This window comes from Protopterus annectens, chromosome 12.part0, assembly GCF_019279795.1.
Source record: "Protopterus annectens isolate FY-2018-M chromosome 12.part0, PAN1.0, whole genome shotgun sequence".
In the NCBI taxonomy this organism is placed as follows: domain Eukaryota; kingdom Metazoa; phylum Chordata; order Ceratodontiformes; family Protopteridae; genus Protopterus; species Protopterus annectens.
The window spans coordinates 1,063,919,074-1,063,939,568 of NC_056746.1; the positions used below are offsets into that span (position 1 = coordinate 1,063,919,074).

The following is a 20,495-nucleotide window of genomic DNA, read 5'->3' on the forward strand; positions in this document are numbered from 1 at the left end:
CTGGCTGTAACTTCACCAAATCGGACAAAAGGCGCTCAGTGCTTCCCACTCCCACTGGTAAGCAAAGAAACTTCCCTCCTTCCTAATAAGGCAATGGATCAGTAACAGGAACTAAAAACAAAGCCCAGGGATCAGCAACTCTGAAACTGGACTACTCTAGTTCAGTAAAGTGGGAAAACAAGAGATTTTTGTTTTATTACAGAGATAAGGAAAAAACAGACAGTAAATGCTATAAATGCTGTAAATCCGCTAGCAGAGTTTAGTGTGTAGCCTACAGAAACAATTTGCAACAATTAGTAACTTGAAGTGCAATAAACAGTGTAAAATGCAGAAATCACTTAAAGTAGCAGTAAAACAGGCTAAATGCAGTCGCTAGCTTAATAACAGTGGGAAAGCCACAAAAAATACTTATATCTGGTAGAAAGTCACTCTTTTAGCTCTCTGCTGCTTGGATCACTCTGCAGGCCACCACGAGGATCTGTGCAGAGTTGGTACAAGCTGGAAAACACGTGTTTAGCGTGTTTTATAGCGGGGGGCTGAAAGGAGCTAGGAATTGGCCCAAAAGGACCAATAGACTACTAGTTTCTGGCTGAAACTTCACCAATTCGGACAAAAAGGCTGCTCAGTGCTTCCCACTCCCACTGGTAAGCAAAGAAACTTCCCTCCTTCCTAATAAGGCAATGGATCAGTAACAGGAACTAAAAACAAAGCCCAGGGATCAGCAACTCTGAAAATGGACTACTCTAGTTCAGTAAGGTGGGAAAACAAGAGAATTTTTTTTTTTTTTTTTTTTTTTTACAGAGACAAGGAAAAAAAACAGACAGTAAATGCTATAAATGCTTTTAAGTGGCTAGCACACTTGAGTGTGTTAGCCTACAGGTAAAATTAAGCAACAAATAACTTTTTAAGAGTGCAAAACAGTTAATCAACACAAAAACAGTTTAAATAGAATGCAGAGCTGTATAAACAGGCTAAGATGCAGTCGCTAAGCAGTAAATATTCAAAAAGCCAGAAAAAATACTTAAATCAGTTATAGCAAATACAGTTATAACAAATGCTCTGAAATATACTGTATATTTCCAATATGTTTGAGAAGGACAGTCAGAACACAAGAAGGTTCAGGCGAAGAAGAAAAAAGTTTTGTTTTACTTTTTGAAAAGGTAAAAAGGAGGAACAAGAAGGCCTTATCAAATGTTCTCTCTGTATTAAGAAGAATGAGCTAATGACACTAGACTGGGAGGTGTGTCACAGTAGGGGCGGGCAACTGCAAAGCCACCAAGTATAAGAGCAAGACACCAACAGGGAGGGAGGGTGGGACAAAATAGCCTAAGACAACAAGCTATGAAAGTTTTTAAACAGAAAAAGATTTCTGAAGATTCTGAATAGACAAAGTGCTTTATATATATTAAATTATAAAAACAGTAATCTGTTAAAATAATCAAAAAATACTTATATTTTGTAGCTCAGTTGCGGTCAAACAACTTCTCCAGCCTGCACCAAAGACCAGAAACACAACTTTTTTTTTACAAGAACACAAAATAACCAGCCCCCACTAGCCAAGAGATAATTACACAGAGTAAATGTTTCAGTTTATACAATAGCCTAAGACAACAAGCTATGAAAGTTTTTAAACAGAAAAAGATTTCTGAAGATGCTATCTAATAATGTGTGTTGTTATTCTGATGAAGTTTTGGACGAAACGTGAAGTTCATTGTTTCTACGTATTTACTGCTTTTACGTATCTGGTCTGTTTTAAATAAACTGATTTTGGATTGGAATCAACTTTTGTGTGGTGATCTACAACTGCATTTACCTAGCCCTAATATTGGCCCTGCGCTGGGATACTGGTGCGTTTTTGTTTATTGGTATCCATTTGCACCTTCCATCTCTTGTTTACATAAGGAATGGTGGTGGAATGCACAAGTGCAGTGTATTAACAAAAGGGAGAAGTAATTCATGTTAACAAAGACAAGACAAAAGTGTTAGACATAGCTGCTATAAATATATCTCCGTACCGGTCCACAGAACATCAAAGGCATAAGTAAGGAGTACTTCCAGCAACTTCTGAACGAAGGAAGAAAAAAGCCCACAGTAGCTGTTCTGCCCCATACACAACCTACAATGAAAGAGGAAGAGCAGCACACCCTAGAAGAAATAAGATCGGGATGAAGAAATATGAAGTCAGCGAAAGCAGCAAGCTCTTAGGCTCAGGTGAGGATATAGCAGAATATGGTCAAGATGTTGTGACATGGCATGTAAGTGACATCAGAGGCTACTCATAGTATGGAAGGAAAAAGAGTATCCTAGATGACTGGAGAGTAATCATTCTAGCACCACTGTAGAAGAACAAAGAGAGCATTCTCAGCTGTGCACAGTATAGAGGTACCACACATCTGTTGTGCTGCATTAAAGTGCTGAAGAGGCTGATAGGTAAACAAATGCTCACAGCAGAAGAAAGTAAGATGGTAAATGATTAGTTTAGATTCAGAGCTTGGTACAGCACAACCAACCTTATGCCTGATGTTTGCAGTGGGACATACAGTGGAGAAGTTAGAGATGGCCAAGGGAGTACAAACGGGCATTTCTAGATTTGGAGGAAGCATATGAGAAGGTACCAGGAAAGCTGATTTAGGCAGTCCGAGTCCAGAGGCATTGGTAGAATTAGTGCAGGCTATGTAAAAGGACCCATTGACACAAATATGAATAGTGCTTGGACTTGAGATTCCCAGTGGGAATGGGGGATTATCAGAGTTCAGCTCTGAGCCCAGTGCTGTCCATGCCATTGATGGACTACATTAGCAAACAGGATGCAGGGGCAAATCAATAAAGCTGCTGCATAAAGATGATGTGGCACTAGAAGCAGACTATGAATAAGAAGTTCAGCAAATGATAGGGGAGTAGAATGCAAACCTTGAAGACACGTGAGATGAAACTGATACAGACAAGACAATTATGGAAGCAAATGGAGAAATCAGAGGAAACTGAAATTCAAAGGAAAAGCGACAAGTTAACTTCCAGCATTTGGTAGAGGTGGCTGAGGAGAAGAAAGTCTGAATGAAGAGGTCAAAGCTAGAGTCAGAAGGGCTGCAGCAAATTGGCATTGAGTGTTGGGGTAGTCTGACATAGAATGTTAAAGAAGCTATAAAGTAAGGTGTACAAAACCATGCTGTGACCAGTACTACTGTATGGTAGAGAAACCTGGGCAGTGAGGGAGAGCTGTTGAAGCTAGAGGTGATGAATACAAAGTGCCTGAGATGGGTGGTAGGATGCACACTGTGGGGCAGATGGAGTAATGGCAGAGCATAAACCAAAGTACCTCAAGTTGCAAAGAAGGTCAAAGTACAGATTACAGTGGTTTAAGCACATATGCAGGAAAGCCAAAGATTATTTTGTGAAGATTATTTGGGAGAGACAGTAAGAAGGCAAGAAGAAACAAGGCTGTCCAGAAAAGAGACTGATGGATTGCGTAAGAAAACTCTTGTGACAATCAGGCATGACTATTGAAGGTAGGAGAACATCATTAAATCGAAAGAAGTGGTGACAGTTGACATGACACCCCAACTTTGTGTAGAAAATGAAAGCAGGTGATTCTGCTTTTTTATGCTGGCTTACTGTTCTTCGCTGGCATCACTTAGGGCTTGCAAAAATGAAATACATTTTTTTTTCTACTTCAGCCTACTGTGCGCGATCTGGAGCCACCATGAGATAAACGTTTTATGTTGGGAAGGCTAACTTCATAGCTATTTGAACCTACAGGTTCAGCTAGTGTGAAATACCTTTCTTTGAAAGTGTTTCTTTTTATGGCAGTTAACTTTTGACACAAGAATTTGAAATTCTTTTGATTCCCCCCATACTTGGTAAACCATAAGGACAGTCTCTGTCTGTAGTAGTCCCTCTATATATGACAGACGTTTTCCAAGATATACTAATTATGGAGAGTACCTCGTCTCTTGTATGGATGTAGAATGTCATTTCAGCTCTTGTGTTGATAGGATAAAAGTTATCCATAGAGATAATCAGTCATGTCCTTTTCCAACCAGCTGCTTGGCCAGACATTTTCTAAGCTTACCTTAGCAAAATGTTAGAAGCTTGTTTCTTGTTTTGAAGGCTCATTCATCTATGATAGTTGCCACTTTCACTAACTCTTCCCCCGAAAAATACATCTCTTACGCATTACTGCGCAGTAATTACTTTAACTGTAAGCACTTCTGCAGGGCAATAATAGCTGGATGTGATGTCCAGGTTGAGGTCTTTCTTTGGGACAACAGTTAATAGGAATATTCCCATTTTAGTGGTGGCTATACATAAAGTTTACATTTTGTAGTGTTTTGAGAAATATATACTTATTTAGTTTGTGTATGTGCATGTGTACGCTTGTAGTCCTGCATCTGGACTACCTCTGGTGTTGTTGGAACCTCTAGACTTTTGCTCTTGAAATGGTTGAAGCAGTTGTATGTTGACACAACTAGAGGGATTTGGATAGGAGTGAAGTTTTCAGTACTAGAAATATATGTATTTGTACAGGTAGGAGTAAGTAGGTAACCAATTCCTGTCCCATACCTTTTCCTCCAGTGTATACTGCTGACATGTGAACACTTTTTTTTTGGCATGTTTTCTACCTGCTCCTGTGTTCATTGAGCTGCTGCCCCATAAAGGCAAAAAGTGAGCAGCGGAAAGCAAGAATCATTGAGCCATCACCCATCTGAGGCCCTGAAGGTGGTGTTTTAAGGCCCACATCCTTCTGCACATGCCAAAAACCACCCCATTGTAAAGTGTGCCATGGGTGTTTGTGAGGACACACCACTCATTTTTATGGATGACGTAACCACTTTCACTTGAAGCCAGTGCTCCAGCCAGGTATTTAGTCTCCAGTAGGTATTCTGCACTGGATATGTGTGTCCCCCCAAGAATGGTGAGCTGATAAAGAAGCATCACTTCTCTGTTTCCCCATTGCCTGTCCCAACAGGAGGCTGGGCTGTTATTCAAACTTGAGATGCATGGGTTATGGTAATTTGTTTTATTCCTCTGCACCGGTGGAGATGACACTGCTAGCATGTATTTGGTTTGAGGATTTGATTGACCAGTGGGCAGAATAGCACAATAGCAGACCAGTCTTGCTCTGGATACAATCACTGACTAATCGGATTTGTGATTTAAGCTGACCAGTATACATGTTTCCAGAAGAGTGGTTTCAAATATTTTGACTGGAAATTTGACCTGAGATGCTCTGGTAACACTTGGCCATCTCTGGAGGATGGCATGTGATTTGAAGTTATAACCATGCCCTTATTTATCCACCAGAATTCTATATTTGAGTGAAGGCATTTTCCTTTAAAGTACAAGTGCTTGAATTTCCACAAAATGTCACATGCAGTATAGTGTCCTTGTTTCTTTGTCATTTTCTTCTATTTGGAGACTGTGCATGTTAACCTGTTTTGTAGCTGTTTTACATGTCCATATCAATGTTACCAGTCGGATCTTCATTGCTTTCAAGGATATCTATTGAAGGTTAGTAGAATGGTACTATGGGAGAGACTTGTTTGATAAGAATTGTACACCTGATTAATAGAAACAAATGAACTAAAAGAGGAAAAATATGAAAGTCAAAAATCTTCATATTAATGTATACCGAATTCTTGTTCTGTGCAATGCATAATTACCTTCATCTGTTTAAATAATCGTTTATTGTTTCAGTTAACTGAAGATGAGATAGGAACAATATTGCATTCGACTCTCAAAGGATTAGAATATCTGCACTTCATGAGAAAAATCCATCGTGACATCAAGGCGGGCAATATATTATTGAACACAGAAGGACTTGCTAAGCTTGCAGATTTCGGTGTTGCTGGGCAGCTTACAGTGAGTAAACTTGATTTTTTTTTTATTAACTTCAGTGAACTTGACTATGAAATATATTTCATTTCCTAAATGACTTTTTGAAACAAGGCTGGCTTCTGTCTTATTGCTAGCTAGAATGGATTTTTCACCATCATTTGGAATTCTTTGTACGTGCAACTTTTTACTCCCCTGTCCGTTTTGAGCTAAATTACTCGAAAGGTAAGTCTGTTTCCAGATGACTGATTTCCTCTGAAAACCCAAGAATAATTGCAGTGTTTCTATGTATGTGAAAATCCCATCTTAAGATTTCATGCCTTTAGTGTTTGTCTTTTTTTTTTTCTTTTTCTGGTTATATGTGTGTGTGCCTGGGGGGGGTAGCCACTTTGGGAGAAGGAGGTAGGCTTTAAAACATAACTGGATAGACTAGGTCTGATGCTGGTCTGTCACCTGTAGAGTTGAGCCTGGCAGGCACTCAAATCCTTAAACCATAAAACTTTCCACTTTTGAAGCTTCTCCCTGGCAATCACAATCTTCTACGCCAAAGTCCCCCCTTCTCTAGATTTCGTCAGTGAACTTTGATTGCCCTGAAGATGGCCCCACACTGTTGCTTCATCCGTTCTGCTTTTTGAATGGTAGAAAAACTGCTTATTCTTGGCTTGTGTTTGTTTCCTTTTTTTTATTTTTTAAATACCAGGATCAGATATTTTTGTTTTTGCAGTATGATCATATGTATTTATTTCAAAACTTAATTATTTCTGTTAAAATATTGGCAGGCTTCCCTCCTCCTGAGTGTTGTCAGCATCTTAGTCATTGTGCATACTGCTTTGCTGACCTGTTTGTTACATATGTAGGCTTCAGTAAGGTCATACGGTTGTGTTTTTACTGTTTGCTATGCTAAGGTTGCTAATTTAACTGTTGGTCTTTGCTACTCTTCCAAATTGTCCATTATTTTATGACATGCCTCTGCGGCACAAAAATTCCATTCGTGAATAAGCCGTTAAAATGCTTTAAGTGTTTGGGTGAAGAAAATTCCCTGAGTGAGTGAGTGCACATTATTTGCCTGTTTTAAAACTTCAGTGATTAAATAGAAAAAAAAATAATCATTTAGAGTAGGAGAAGCTCAAGGCTATTGCCATTCCTAACTCCAGGGCTTCTCCCTCAGTATCTTGCTCCTCTGTTCCCAAGTAGTTTTTACACTTGGATAAAAAATTTCTTGTTTTTGCTATAGAAGCAAAACTAGTTGCATCTGCTATTGTTAGATGCTAGTGATGAGTCTGTTACTGTTTGTTCTGCTAATTCTGTTTTTTGTATTGTCCTGTATCTTGCTGCATATTGCTCCTCTCCTCCCAAGTAGTTTTTAAGCTTAGATAAAAATATTCATGTTTCTGCTATAGAAGCAAAACTAGTTGCATCTGCTATTGTTAGATGCTAGTGATGAGTCTGTTACTGTTTGTTCTGCTAATTCTGTTTTTTGTATTGTCCTGTATCTTGCTGCATATTGCTCCTCTCCTCCCAAGTAGTTTTTAAGCTTAGATAAAAATATTCATGTTTCTGCTATAGAAGCAAAACTGGTTGCATCTGTTATTGTTAGATGCTAGTGATACTCTGTTACTGTTTTTTGTGCTAATTCTGTTTTTTTTTCTATTGCTACCATTAAGAGGACTACTGTTGCTTCCTTTGGTCCTGAGAGTATTGATTCTGTGGTTTCAGAACTGAGCTTTGAACACCTAGGCCTTCTTTTTCTGCATATGATGGACTCCATATGTCATTGCCAGTCCAGCTGGCCTCCAAGAAGATGCGTCAGTTTGATCTCTGGTGTCTTCCTTCTCTATCTAACACTAGGGACTTGAGGGCACCTGCTTTAATGGCTTTGTCAAATTTGTTTCCAGACGCTTCTACTCTGGGCTGTGTCCAAGCTCCATTTCTGTCAAGACTGTTGGTTGATCAATAGGCTCTGACATTGATGGCCCTTCTGAGATTGATGACCTCTACCTTCATAGTTATGATGTTAACTGAGCCATCCCCAGCAAGGGCTTTGACAGTGACCTCTTCAGGTTTGATCCCTTCATCTGCATCAAGGGTCTGCGTCTTTGGGATCAGTTTTAGACTTTGTTCTTGTGACCAAGTATTCCATCCCTGAACTCGGCCTTTCAGTCCTTGACTTTGAGGCCTTCAGATTATCCCAAGATTTTGGCACCCTCACAGCCTTGGGTATTGGGGCAGGTACTGTCAGCCTCAATCTCAGACCTTTTGTCTTGGGTCAGGGCCAGCGATGGCTGCTGTCATCTCCTGGTATTAGAGTGCCAGTTCTTGTGAGGTTCTAGTGTCTACAACACAGGTGTGTCTTCATGATCCTGTTCTCTGTGACTGTGGTTCACTTGGTTTCATTTTTCCTCATTTGCTTTGCATTCCCTTCTGACCCAAGACAGGACCCTTCCATGATATTAGCTGCATGTCAGGTCCACAGTCTTCATCCATGGACTCACTTCCACTCACCTATATCCTGGGAAGAGGAAGCACACAGTGATTCTCCCACTTTTCCCCTCAAGTTTGGGGAGGTTATAGAACTTGTCAGGGCTTAGGCTAAATGGCCAAAGGACACTCTTGTAAATCTGAAGTGTTATGCTTTCCCAGATCTTTCCATCAGATAGTTTCATCAGCAGACAGTGTGCAAAAGTACATAGATGTCAGGGGTCCCATCCCTAAATGCCCTGGTAAAATTCTCTGTCCCCTTATGGATTCTTACAGCTGATGGCAGAATCCAGTGACTTCAGCTGCAGTCAGGAAACCTCCATAGCCTCAGTCTGAGGCAGTTCATCCTCCCAACAGGAAGTCACTGTACATATGCAAACTGTACCCTTCTCCTTCGCTTTTGGGGCAGTGATCTACCTTGTATGAATTCCAGAGAGACTTACTAGATCAAAATGGGTAAGACTATAAAAGAGGTTCCAAATTCAGATCCTAAGGCCTAACTCCCAACATTCAATTCCATCATTACCTGGGCTGCCTGCATTATCCATAGCCCATTTGGAGTTTTGTGAACTTTGCAAAGGCCAGCCTAAGTGTTTGCTGTCATAACTGGCTTTACCTTAAGGTTTGCTGAGAACTCCAAAGCCCAATTTACGAAGGCTCCTTTTTGATGGATCTTTGTTTGGTGAGTCTGTGAAGACTGAATTGGAGAAGCAGGTATATGAAGACAATACGCTCTGTAAGGCTGGGAATTGAAAATAACTCATCTCTGTCCTCAATAACCTATCCTTCTCTCAATCAGTCACCAACTGGTTTCAGAGTTACCTGTCTGACCGCCAACAATCCATTGTATGGCAGAATGACACATCTCCCCAACTACCTGTCTCCATAGGGGTTCCCTAAGGATCCATCCTTGGACCCCTACTCTTCTCTGTTTTCACCAATAATCTAGCCTCTGCCACGAAACATGGTACACTCATACAATACGCAGATGACTCAACCATCATCTGCTCAGCCCAGTCCCTACCCAAACTGCAAAAAGTCACACAGGAAGCCTTTTCCTCTGTTGAAACTTGGTTATCAGATGCCCAGTTAATACTCAACCCAAACAAAACTAAACTACTCTTCTTCCAACCCACCAAACATACTCAAAACAACTCTCACTTTAACATCACAGCAAAGAACAACACCACTGTATACCCAACTGAACACATCAAATTGCTAGGAGTGGAAATAGAAAATAAACTAAAATTTGACATTCACATATCCATGACAATAAAAAAAAGTCCACAAAAAACTAGGAGCGTTCTACAGAAATAAGCAACTTCTCACCAAAGCAGCAAAGATTTCAATAGCAACTTCCCACCTTATCTCCACCCTACTTTATGCCTCTCCAATATATACCAACCTAAGACAATGCGATCTAAACAAGCTAGAGACGTGCTACAACAAAATCGCCAAATTCACCACAGGGGCATCCTGTCGTAGTCACCACTGTCTCTCACTTGCTGAACTGGGCTGGCTTGAACTCCCTCACCTCCTTCAGTGGTATCAACTCTCACTCTCTCACAAACTAGTAAACCATCCACTAAATGTCCCATCCCTCCAGAATCTACTCCAACCCTATCGCACCACCAGACCACTAAGATCCAGCAACAAAAAGCACTTACAGATCACTAAAGCCAATAACTCTGCTAGTGAAGCACTATTCTCTTGCGCCGTAACCAAATTATGGGACTCCCTCCCACCCACAATTACCTCCGTACCATCATGCACCCACTTCAAAACGTTACTAAAAGCACACCTAAAAACATGCTGGGTATACCCTTGCAACTCCCACTCTATAATGTCACCCACCCCATCCAACCACTACCTTTCTTTCCACCCCACTAACTACCTTGATTATACCAAGCTCAGGTGCTCATAAGCCTAGTACTTATTATACAGCAAGAACTTCATATTATAATACTTGTTAATGTCTGTTATGTACTTCACAGATAAAGATTCTAGTTGTCTACTGATGTACTATGTTCATCTGTAAATATGTTTTGTAATTAATTGCTATGTTAGTCGCTATGTAATCCAATGTAACTATTGTCTGTTTGTTTTAACTGTGGAGCTTTTCTCCCCGGGCCTCCACTGAAAATGGACCTACGTCCAGTCGGACACTCCCGGTCAACATATGTAAATAAATAAAAAATAAAATAAATAAAAATTAAATTGCAGGCTCTTTAGGATCCATTTGCTAGGACAAGACCACAGCATGGGCTAGCTTTTGTTCCCTCCCAATTTTACAAATTAAGGTTCTGGTAAATGTCCATAGGCTGTGGTGATTTCCCAAATGTCATGTGGTAAACTTTAGAAGGGCGGTTCTCAAATCGCTCTTCATAGTTGGGGGGGTCAACTGTTTCTCAGTCTGTCAGCAGGGGCAGCCATCATCTATTAATCAATGGATATATCACATTATGTCCAGAGGCTATTTCAGTTCCCGTTTTTGTTTTCACCTTCATAGTCTGCAACCCCACCTCTTTCCTGTCCCTGCATTCCACCCACTCAAAAAGCTTAGGCCAAATTTTAGGTGCAAGACTAATTACTAAAGAAAGCCATCCAAGAGATCCCACCACATTAGAAATGGAGCGGCCTTTACCACATCAGCTGATTCCTTTATTAACATTTTATGTGACTCATCCCTGTCCCATATACATGGTACTCAAGGCAGTTCCTTTAGTAAATTGCCCTCTGCAATTTGAGAGCAGGTAGAATGTATTAGTCTGCTATCTAAATGATAAAAATGCATTCTGCTGATGGTAGGCTCAACATTGAGCCTTAAATGGGTTTCGGTTACTTTTATGTTCTTCTGAGCTTTCTCATTGTTAACTGCTTCTTTTGGTTGTGATGATGTAATAGCAGACATTTAATTATAGTCCGTAATAGGCATGGTACCCTAACTTAACATTGAGGAGTGTCAGAGCAAAATTAATCTACCTTGAGCCACAAGTCCACGGATAATGTTTGAGGTTGTCTTATGACACTCAGTCACAGCAAGTGTCCTACAGAGGCAAGGGAACCATAGTAGAAGTAATGGCTGTATTCAGGCAGAGTAGTTGTACTTGTGTACCAAGAATGGTGGTGATAGTTGTTTGTAACTCAGATTTGCAGTATTCTGCATGGTATGCTGCTCGACATACTGTGCAACAGTGTTTAACTGAAAGTGCAGGACTGAGTTTGTGTGACTGTTGTGTGCTGCATGTGTGTGGGGGGTCTGTGTGTGCAATCTGTCACTGGCCCTGTCATGTTTTCTGATTTGCATGTGAAAGAGAACTGCGTACCTGGCACATAGAGCAAATCTCATGTGGGATTATGCACGATATTTATTAATAAGGTGGCCTAAGTATTAGATGACAACCTCGTTCTAGTTGGTATGCCATCCATGTTTGAAGGGGGTTGTACCACTGATATAAGAAAACTTAGCGCAATTAAATTGTGTTAGATGCATAGGTTTTCAGTAGAAGTACCAAAAAAGGAAAAGGCAAGTTCTTAACTTTCATCCATTTTAGGCTCCCTATATTTGTTGTATGATTCAGATTGGAATGCCACACATTAAAATTCACATGGCAGCCCTTGTCAGCTTATTTACCATAGCCTAATCGATTAGCTTCCTTTCTACAAATGAAGATGTTCCTTTGAGAAATTTTACATTGGAGGCTAACACAAAGAAATGACATCTAGTATTCATTTTAACTCATTTATTCTGCTGACATATTTTTTGATGGAAGACTTTTTCTGGAAAAGTAGCAATCAGTCCTTCTCGAAGGATTTTGAAATTTGCGAGCATTAATGTGTTTAGCTTTCCATGTTATTTAATAGGAATAGTTTCTCTGAGAGCCAGTATGTATTTGTGCCTGGTGTGTGGTTCCAGAAAGTCTTTGCATCAGTCCAGTCTGTTGACTATTTTCCAAGAGAAGCTAATAAGGAGAAAGGCTTTCCACACTTCGAATATCCACAGGCAGCAGTACTACTTGGAAAGGAATGCATCTGTCAGGAGTTAGGGATAGCAATGTGACCCCAATGGGTAGGCAGGTATTGTCCCAAATGATGTATAAATGCTTTATTTTCATTTATAGAAAGTTTGGAAAGAAGCAATGAGGATTCATACCACCAAGATATCAGCAGGCTGACAAATTTGTTTCAGAGATGCCTCTGTTAAGGACATTTTTGAAGTTGATTGTTGGCAATGTGTGCATTTAGTAGACATGGCTAGACTGTAATGGTCTGTCAAGACTTTTCTACTCCAAGGACCTAGAGGCTTCTGTTTGGTGTACTACACCTTTGTTTATACTGTGTGCTAAATTTCTTCTTTTAAATGTAAAATAGTGCAGCTGAATGAGTACTCAGAAGATGAATATTTAATTGATCCTGTCTTTGCATACTAACTGTATGAGTATTCATCCTTCTCTGAGGGTACTTCGTTAAACTGGTAAAAATTTCTGTGGTTCTCCATTATCAGTAATTAATAACGGCATGCAGTTGCTGAGCTGCGGGTGGCTACTTAAATAATGTACTTAAAAACAATACCTCTACAGTTAGCAAACTCTGACCCAGAATCTAAAGTCACTGTATATTTGAAGAGGCATCCTGTCTGCTGCTAATTTGTTTAAATGCTTTTATTGTAAAAGTCTCTCTCAAAATGAGCTGAATACCTTTTAAAGCTTTAAATATATTTTAATGATAACCTAATGGTATAATTTGTCAGATGTTAACAGTCTTGAATGTGTACGCCTCGGTGTATGGCAGTGTGACAAGTGAGCAGAATATGTGATAGTTGATCAGAAGTGTAAAACTCAGTAAAATCAGGTGGAAAAATTCTAATGTGTGTGGAATGTGGAATAAATAAGTTCAGATCTCATGTCTCTTCTGTCCATTCTTCAACAGGTCTTCGGAGCTGACCTCTGATCCTAGAACAGTCACTCTAGACTTTGGATTGTTGAGACCGTCCATCTTCAGGACTGTCACTCTTCTAAGTTCTTGCCAGACCATCCCATTTAGAGGCTCCTTGGAAGCATGCATGCTAGAGGCAGCACATTGCCTCCCTCAGGAGTCCTTAACCAAAGATATTGACCTTGATGAATGGGTGGGGTGCTTTGAGAGCTACAGTTACTAGTAAAACCATAAGGTGACATGCCTGGATGTGCTTATGACTTTGTGAAGCACTTTCAGATGTCCTTTGTAAGTACCCATTGTGATGGCTCTACACTCTTTGGGCCTAAACTCAAGGACGCACTCTCCAGAAATGAGCAAAACTAAAAGACCTTTCTGCTGTCGGAATACAGTTCTCTGCCTCCAAGAGGTCATTTTCTAGGAGCCAGAAGGGAGAGAAGCTGTGGTCCAGAAAGTTTCATGGGTTCTGTCCTCAGACTTTAAGTGTAGCCACAGAGGGCAGAGGTGTGGCATTCTAATGGTGGACATAACTCCGGCAGCAGTGGTGACCTGCAAAATCAAGGTTTCTGAGAACTGTCTTCGAAGAGGACTTGCCAGCAGTCCTAAACAGTTGACCGCTGCACTCTGGAGGCAGTTGGGGGGGGGGGTGCTTATCATCCAAGACACATGGGTGCAGACAGTCATAACCAGAGGCAATTTGGTTCCATTTCTTTGTCAACCCCCCACCATCAAGAAAGTTTCCCAATTTTCCACCCTCCCAAAAAAAAGCATTAGCTCTAGAAATAAAAAGGTTGCTGGGAAAAATGAGTCCTTTAGGAGGTACCTCAAGATAAACATGGATCTGGGACTTTGGCAAGAATCTTTTGTCTGACAAAAAAGAACGGGGACCTCAGCCATCTCAATCACTATATCAGACAGGTGAAGCTTAGGATGGCCACGGTTCAGTCCATTCTACCATTGTTGTGAAAGAACAGCCAGATGTGCTCAATAGACCTTAATGATGCTTACTACCACAAAATGATGGACAGGAGCTCCAGAAAGTTTCCCTGCTTCCCACTGGGAGCCTGTCATTTGTAGTTTGGTTTGATCTCACCACACCCCCCCCCCCATTCAGATGGACAACATATCAGTAGTCTTGTTATATCAACATACGGGGGGACATTCTCCAACCCATTATGTTGAGAGGCGATGAGAGTTTGGCAATGAGTGATGTCTTCGACTGCTTGCTGGTGGCATTGTGCATCCTGGACAAAACCAGTGTTCTAGCGGACAGGTTAAGCAGGTCTGTCCTTGTACTTCATGAGTGATCTCTCAATCAGGTGGTGGCAGACCAGATTTTCTGTTGCTGCAGTTGACATTCTTGCAGTCAGTTTGCTTTCTCTCTCAACACAGTGCAGCAGGTACCTTTCCTTTATCTGCCGGCGTAGAGGGTCACTGAGGGATGCTCACCCACATTTGGGTCCTGGCCTCGTGTATATCTTTCTTCTTATTCCCTATCCTAAAATGTTTGCAGAAAGTCTTTGAGCGGAAGGTCACGGTCATCCTCATTTCCCCTTTCTGCCCTCATGGTGGTTTCCCTTCCTCTGGCCTCATCTGATAGAGCCTCCTTGGGTACTGCATCCCAATCCAGATGTTCTGTCACCTGCCCAGGTTGCTTCACCTGGACATTCAGATCTTCAAGCTAACTGCTTGGTTTCTCCACTGCCAGTGATAGCTGGTCAGTCCAGTAATCCACATTCTACATCCCAAAAACCATTTACCAGACAGATTTACAAAAGCATGTTGAAAAAGTTTCTTATTTGGGCCTCTCAAGAATCTGGATCCCTTTTCTTTCTCTTCCAGCCATGTTAGATTTTCTAGCTTCCTTTTTTCACAGCAGGGCCTTTTACTCTATCAAAATCCAGTTAGCTGCCATTTTGAGTTTTCATTTTGGAGAAAGTCAGTCCTGTCTTTCTTAACTCAGATTATCTTAGGTCTTCTTTAGGGGTACATTCCTTCTCAGACCTTCCCTAAGGGATCCTACTCCTCCTTGGGACATAACCATCATGTTAAAAGCCTTAACTAGACCTCCTTTTGAACCCGCAGCCAAGGTTGTCAGCTCTGCTTCTATATTCACTGTACAAAAAATAAATAAATAAATAGAAAGTCTGATTAGCTGTTTTTCTTTCTCAACAGCCAAATTGGGGCAGGGCATCTCTAAACTGACTCTTTCTGGATGATTATTACACCGCATCTCATATGTAAACAGAGAGAAGTGAATGACCTTGCCCAAATCCATCAAGGCTCATTCAACTAGAGCTTTGGCTACTTCTGCTGCCTTGTTTTGAAGAGCTTCTACTGATGTTTGTGCTGCAGCCACTTGGTCCAATGTATATACCGTCATTTTTCTGGTCCAATGTATATACCGTCATTTTTCCTTGTAAATTGGATGTGCACTCCACAGATGTGTGCATTGGTTCAGCTGCCCTCCGGAATATTCCTCCATGAGACCTTCCAAGGATTTTATTTGCTGGTGACTCTGTCTCCTTGTTTGAGGAATGGACAGAAGAGGCAGAATCAGATATGAAAACTATGTACTTACTGTAATGATGGATCTGTGCTGTCTGTTTCCATCCTTCCTCAACTTCTTCCTCTTCCGTTCTTTTTGGTGTTATTTGATTTCCATACTGCCTTTTCCTGGGTCTACTCATTGCTCTTCAAGTTTCAGAGCAGAATATGTGCTAAGTATTAAGTTTTTTTTAGTTCTGGTCCATGATGAGAAGAGGGTCCTTTGTCCGTTATGGGTACTTGGGCAAACGTGATCGGAGGCAATTTCAGGGTCAGGAGGGGATTTGAGTAAGGGGAGGAACCTGAACTTTGGAACGAAATCTAGAGTGGGTGAAATCTGAACTAAGGTCGGATGGGAAGACCCATCCATTGAGGAATGATGGAAACAGACAACACAGATCTGTTGTTATGGTAAGTAAGTAACTTTTGATGTTCTTCTATTTCAGTGTTGCAGTATTTTACTAGTGGGTTTTACCCTTCTTCCATTCAGCTTGTCCGGCCAGGTTTCCAAAGCTTTTTCAGTCCCTCTTAGTGCATTGGACGTCTGACATAGAGGCAGGTACGTGGGCCATAAAGGTGACGTCTGCACGCACCAATCCTCAGAACTTTTCAGCCGCCAGCCAATACTACAGGTGTTCCTGCTACTCGCAGACATTGGATCTGTTTTGCATTTAAAAGATCCCCATTGGGGCCTTTTTTCTTCAGTCCTTGTTTTTGATAGTTTGTTCATGTAAGAGTAAGTGAAACCGTGTTCTTCAAATCCCCCACGAACGCATCCATGACCATTTTCTCTCTTGTTTTGGTAGTAAGCACAATTACAAAAACTGTGCCATCTGTAAATCGTTTGTCCCCAAGACCCTTTGCCGTCGCTTATAGGCTCTTGACTTGTATCTGGAAAACCAATGCCTAAGAGAGAGAGCTCTCTGTATGGAAGCTGCCTCCAACACCCCAACAGAACTGCCAAGGAACTGGGCCAAGTCCATGTGGCGTACGTCTTCCACTGCACCTCCCTCTGCCACTCCTCATCCTGTAGCCACCATCAGCTTGGATGAGGACTCTGCTTCCACCACCATAGATAAAGCAGGTACCTGTCAGGAGGCCACACAATCTAGAGTGGACGACATGATGGGGGGAGGGACCAGTGCCTTCATTGGGCACTTCGGACCCGGCCTCTGCCACTCCTATGAGCTCTCCCAGGTCTGTTGCCAGCCAGACGCCAGCTAGGCCGTCCAAGAAAAAGCAAAAGACCAGGCATATTTCTCCTCCTCCAAAGGCCTTACCTGACTGGCAGGCCTTCAACCAGAGTCCTTACAAATGCCTTCCTGGCCCTTAGGCCTTACTCTGAGTTCGCCCCTGTGGCTCCCCCTCTTCTCAGTCCTAGGCCTTCTATACCTGAAAGGGCTGTCAGCCAGCCTGCAGAGGGAGAACTTTCTGATTCCTCTGAGGACTCACTGTCCCTACTCTTCCCAGATCTCATCCCATCTGGGATAATGATCGCCTGAAGAGGCCACTGCTGAGCCTGACTCCCCTGTGGAAGATGCAGTTAATCTGATGAGAGAACACTTTAAGTGGTAATGTTCAGATATGACTGAAGCACAGAAAGGATTTTATGATTTGATTCAAATGGAATCACCTAATCCCTCACCTGTCCCACCTGCCTTCCTGGATGCATTTTCAGCAGCATCCATTAATCCTGATTCCCAACCTCCTGCCCCTCAAAGGGTAGACAGACTATACAGAGTCCCTGACTCAGATAAATTCCTGATAAAGTGCCCCCCCCCCCCCAGCAGACCCTGCAACTATTTCCATCTCCACGGACAGGGCATCTAAACTACTCCCTACTACCACTGTCCTACCTGCAGATAAGGGCAGCAGGGCCATGGAGAGATAGGGGAAAAAGATTTATACTTGTTCTTACCCTAGCCTTTTGGGCTACAAATTACCAGTCTCACATGGCCAAGTATTTTCTGGCCCTTCTGGACAAAGCCTCCAAAGAGCTTAATGACATGCCTGACTGTGCTGCAAAATCAGCCCCGTCTTCCTTGCTTGCCCTTGTCTCTTAAGTGAACACGCACTCCCTTAGGTATGCATACGATGGTGCTGAGCCCTCAGCCAGGTGAGCTGCATCAGCATCTATACTCAGAAGGTATTCCTGCCTGTGGCTGCAGCCTCTCCCTGATGACTTCAGAGCCAAGCTCCTGGATGCCCCCTTAAACCATTCGGCCCTCTTTGGTGCAAAGGTGTCTGTTCTTTTCGGGTCTCTCCAGCAAAAAGGGAAAGGACTTCAAGACCTCAAACACCTCCTTGTATCTCCAATCCCAAAGTTGCAAGGAAACTTCCCAGCTAAGATGCAGTTTATAAGGAAAGCATCAAGGCCTTCAGCCCCCTCCAGGTCCAGAAGGGCTCCCAGGAACCAGTCTCTCCAGCCAAGGACCTCTCAGGCCTCTGCCAAGAGGCATCCCTTTCCAGATAGGGCAGGCAGCGTCTGACTTCCTGTCACCCTTCCTCCCACCTCCTCCTACCAACACTCCCCTTGTACAACTGTCTCTCACTGTCTCCCGGCATGGTCCCTAATAACAGACAAATGGGTCTTGTACATCCTGAAGGAAGGATACTTTGACTTGGATCTCTTCCCCTCCAAGACTACCTATCTCAACCCCTCCCAAATCTCAGTGGTCCCTCCTACTACAGGTCTTAAACAGCCTGTTTCTGCAAGGCATCATAGAACCAGTTCACCCACCCCCACCCCACCCCCACTCAAGGAAAACGTTTCTACTCACGAATCTTTCTGGTGCCCAGAAAGGAAGGACCATGGAGGACCCATCCTAGACGTCTCTCGCCTCAACCTATTCTTAAAGGTTCCTGCTTTCAGGATGCTCACTTTACCCACTCTGTTTCCCCTCATTCTTCCTCAGAGCTACATGGTAACTGTAGACCTAAAGGAGGCTTACCTCCACATCCCTATAAAGCCTTCCTCCAGGAAATACCTCAGATTCACTGTAGGTTCCTCTCACTTTCAGTTCTCTGCATTGTCTTTTGGGTTCTCCATCACACCAACCGTTTTCACAAAGTGCCTTGCCTCAGTCATTGCCTACTGCAGGACAAGAGGAATACAGATATTCCCATACCTAGACAACCTACTCATTCAAGCAGCAGACAGACCCTCCTGGTTCACACCAGATATCTCCTGCACCTGCTGCACTTTCTAGGATTTCTGATAAATTACCTAAAGTCTCAACTCCATCCTACACAGGACATTGTCTTCTGGGATGCAGAATCAGGACAGACATCAGCATGGCCTCCTTTCTGGAGGAAAAAGTGGTGTCCCTATCCCTCCACTTTCACGCTGCCCTCCATTCAACAGCCTTGGCTGTGAGGGAGTTCCTAAGACTTCTTGGGTACATGGCAGCTACTATCCCCATGTTGCCCCTAACGAGGTTACACAGGAGAAAGTTACAGTGGTATCTGTGCTCGGTGTGGACTTGGCACTGACATCCTCTAGAGTTCAGGGTGCCTCTTTTCCCTTGTCTTCACCAGGAATTAAGATGGTGGCCCAAGTTGCCCAGAATCCGGGCATGCCCCTGCAAATGCCCTCCCATTTCCAGATCATGCACACAGATGCCTCAGCCCTGGGCTGTGGGGCAACTCTGGGCCCAAAGACAGTACAAGGTCTGTGGACAGACACAAACAGATGCACATCAGCATCATAGAAATGACAGCAGTACTCCTAGCCCTGCAGGCCTTCCCACCTTACCTCCAGCAGGACCTCCTAAAAATCTTCACAGACAACACCACAGCAGGAGGGACAAAGTCCTACCTCCTATGCAGACTAGCTCTACAGGTATGGGATCGGCAGCCTACATTTCCCTCCCAGCACAACTCTCAGGCAGACTCCCTAAGAAGAACCACCTCAGACAGCCAGGAATGGATGCTGTCAAGAGAGGTGTTCCTAGATCTGGTCCTCAAGTGGGGTATCCCTCAGATAGACCTGTTTCCCTCCTCTATAAACAGGCAACTCCAGAGCTACTGCTCCAGAACTCACAACCCGAAGACAGTGCAAATAGACGCTTTCTCAATGTCATGGAAGGGGAAGTTCCTGTATGCCTTTCCTCCCTTCCCTCTGATACAGAAAGTCCTACTGAAAATTCATCAGGGCTCACCAATAATCTTGCTGGGGACTCCCAAATGGCCAAAGCAGCACTGGTTCCCTCTACTTCATCTGTCCAAGGGCAGTCACCACAAGTTACCCCCCTCAGTGGACCTACTCACACAGCACAAGGGGACACAGATATACCCACAGTGGTGGTTTCTGCACCTCTCTGTGTGGCAGATAGGATTCTGATTCCCTTCAGACACCTGTACAATGAGGGCATGCCTTCAGTCCCGCAGGAGGTCAGGAAACCAAACAAGGAAATCTTATCTTTCCAAGTGGAAAAGGTTTTCCTTCTGATGTCACAAAAGACAGATGGAGCCACTGGACAGCACTCTGCCTCTGATTCTGTCCTACCTGTGTGAACTCCTGAAGACAGGGTTGTCTTACTCTTCTTTTAAAAGCACACCTGTCTGCCATCTCTGCCTGCTTGCCTGCCCATGGAACCTCCACTGGCATCCAGATTACCAGCCAAACTCTTCCTGAAGGGGGTTCTGCATCTATGACCCCCCCAGGAGACCATCCTGTCCTCCCTGGGATCTTAATTATCTGC

The 20,495-nt window shown here is 42.8% G+C and overlaps 1 protein-coding gene across 1 annotated transcript in view; it reads left to right on the forward strand.

Moving 5' to 3' along the window:
- The window catches only part of STK4 (serine/threonine kinase 4), a 1,752,947-nt gene that overhangs the window by 529,922 nt on the left and 1,202,530 nt on the right, over positions 1–20,495 (forward strand). The window contains exon 4 of the mRNA XM_044088990.1: positions 5,695–5,859. Within this exon, the coding sequence (XP_043944925.1) occupies positions 5,695–5,859 (165 nt within the window). The remainder of the gene's footprint in view (positions 1–5,694; positions 5,860–20,495) is intronic.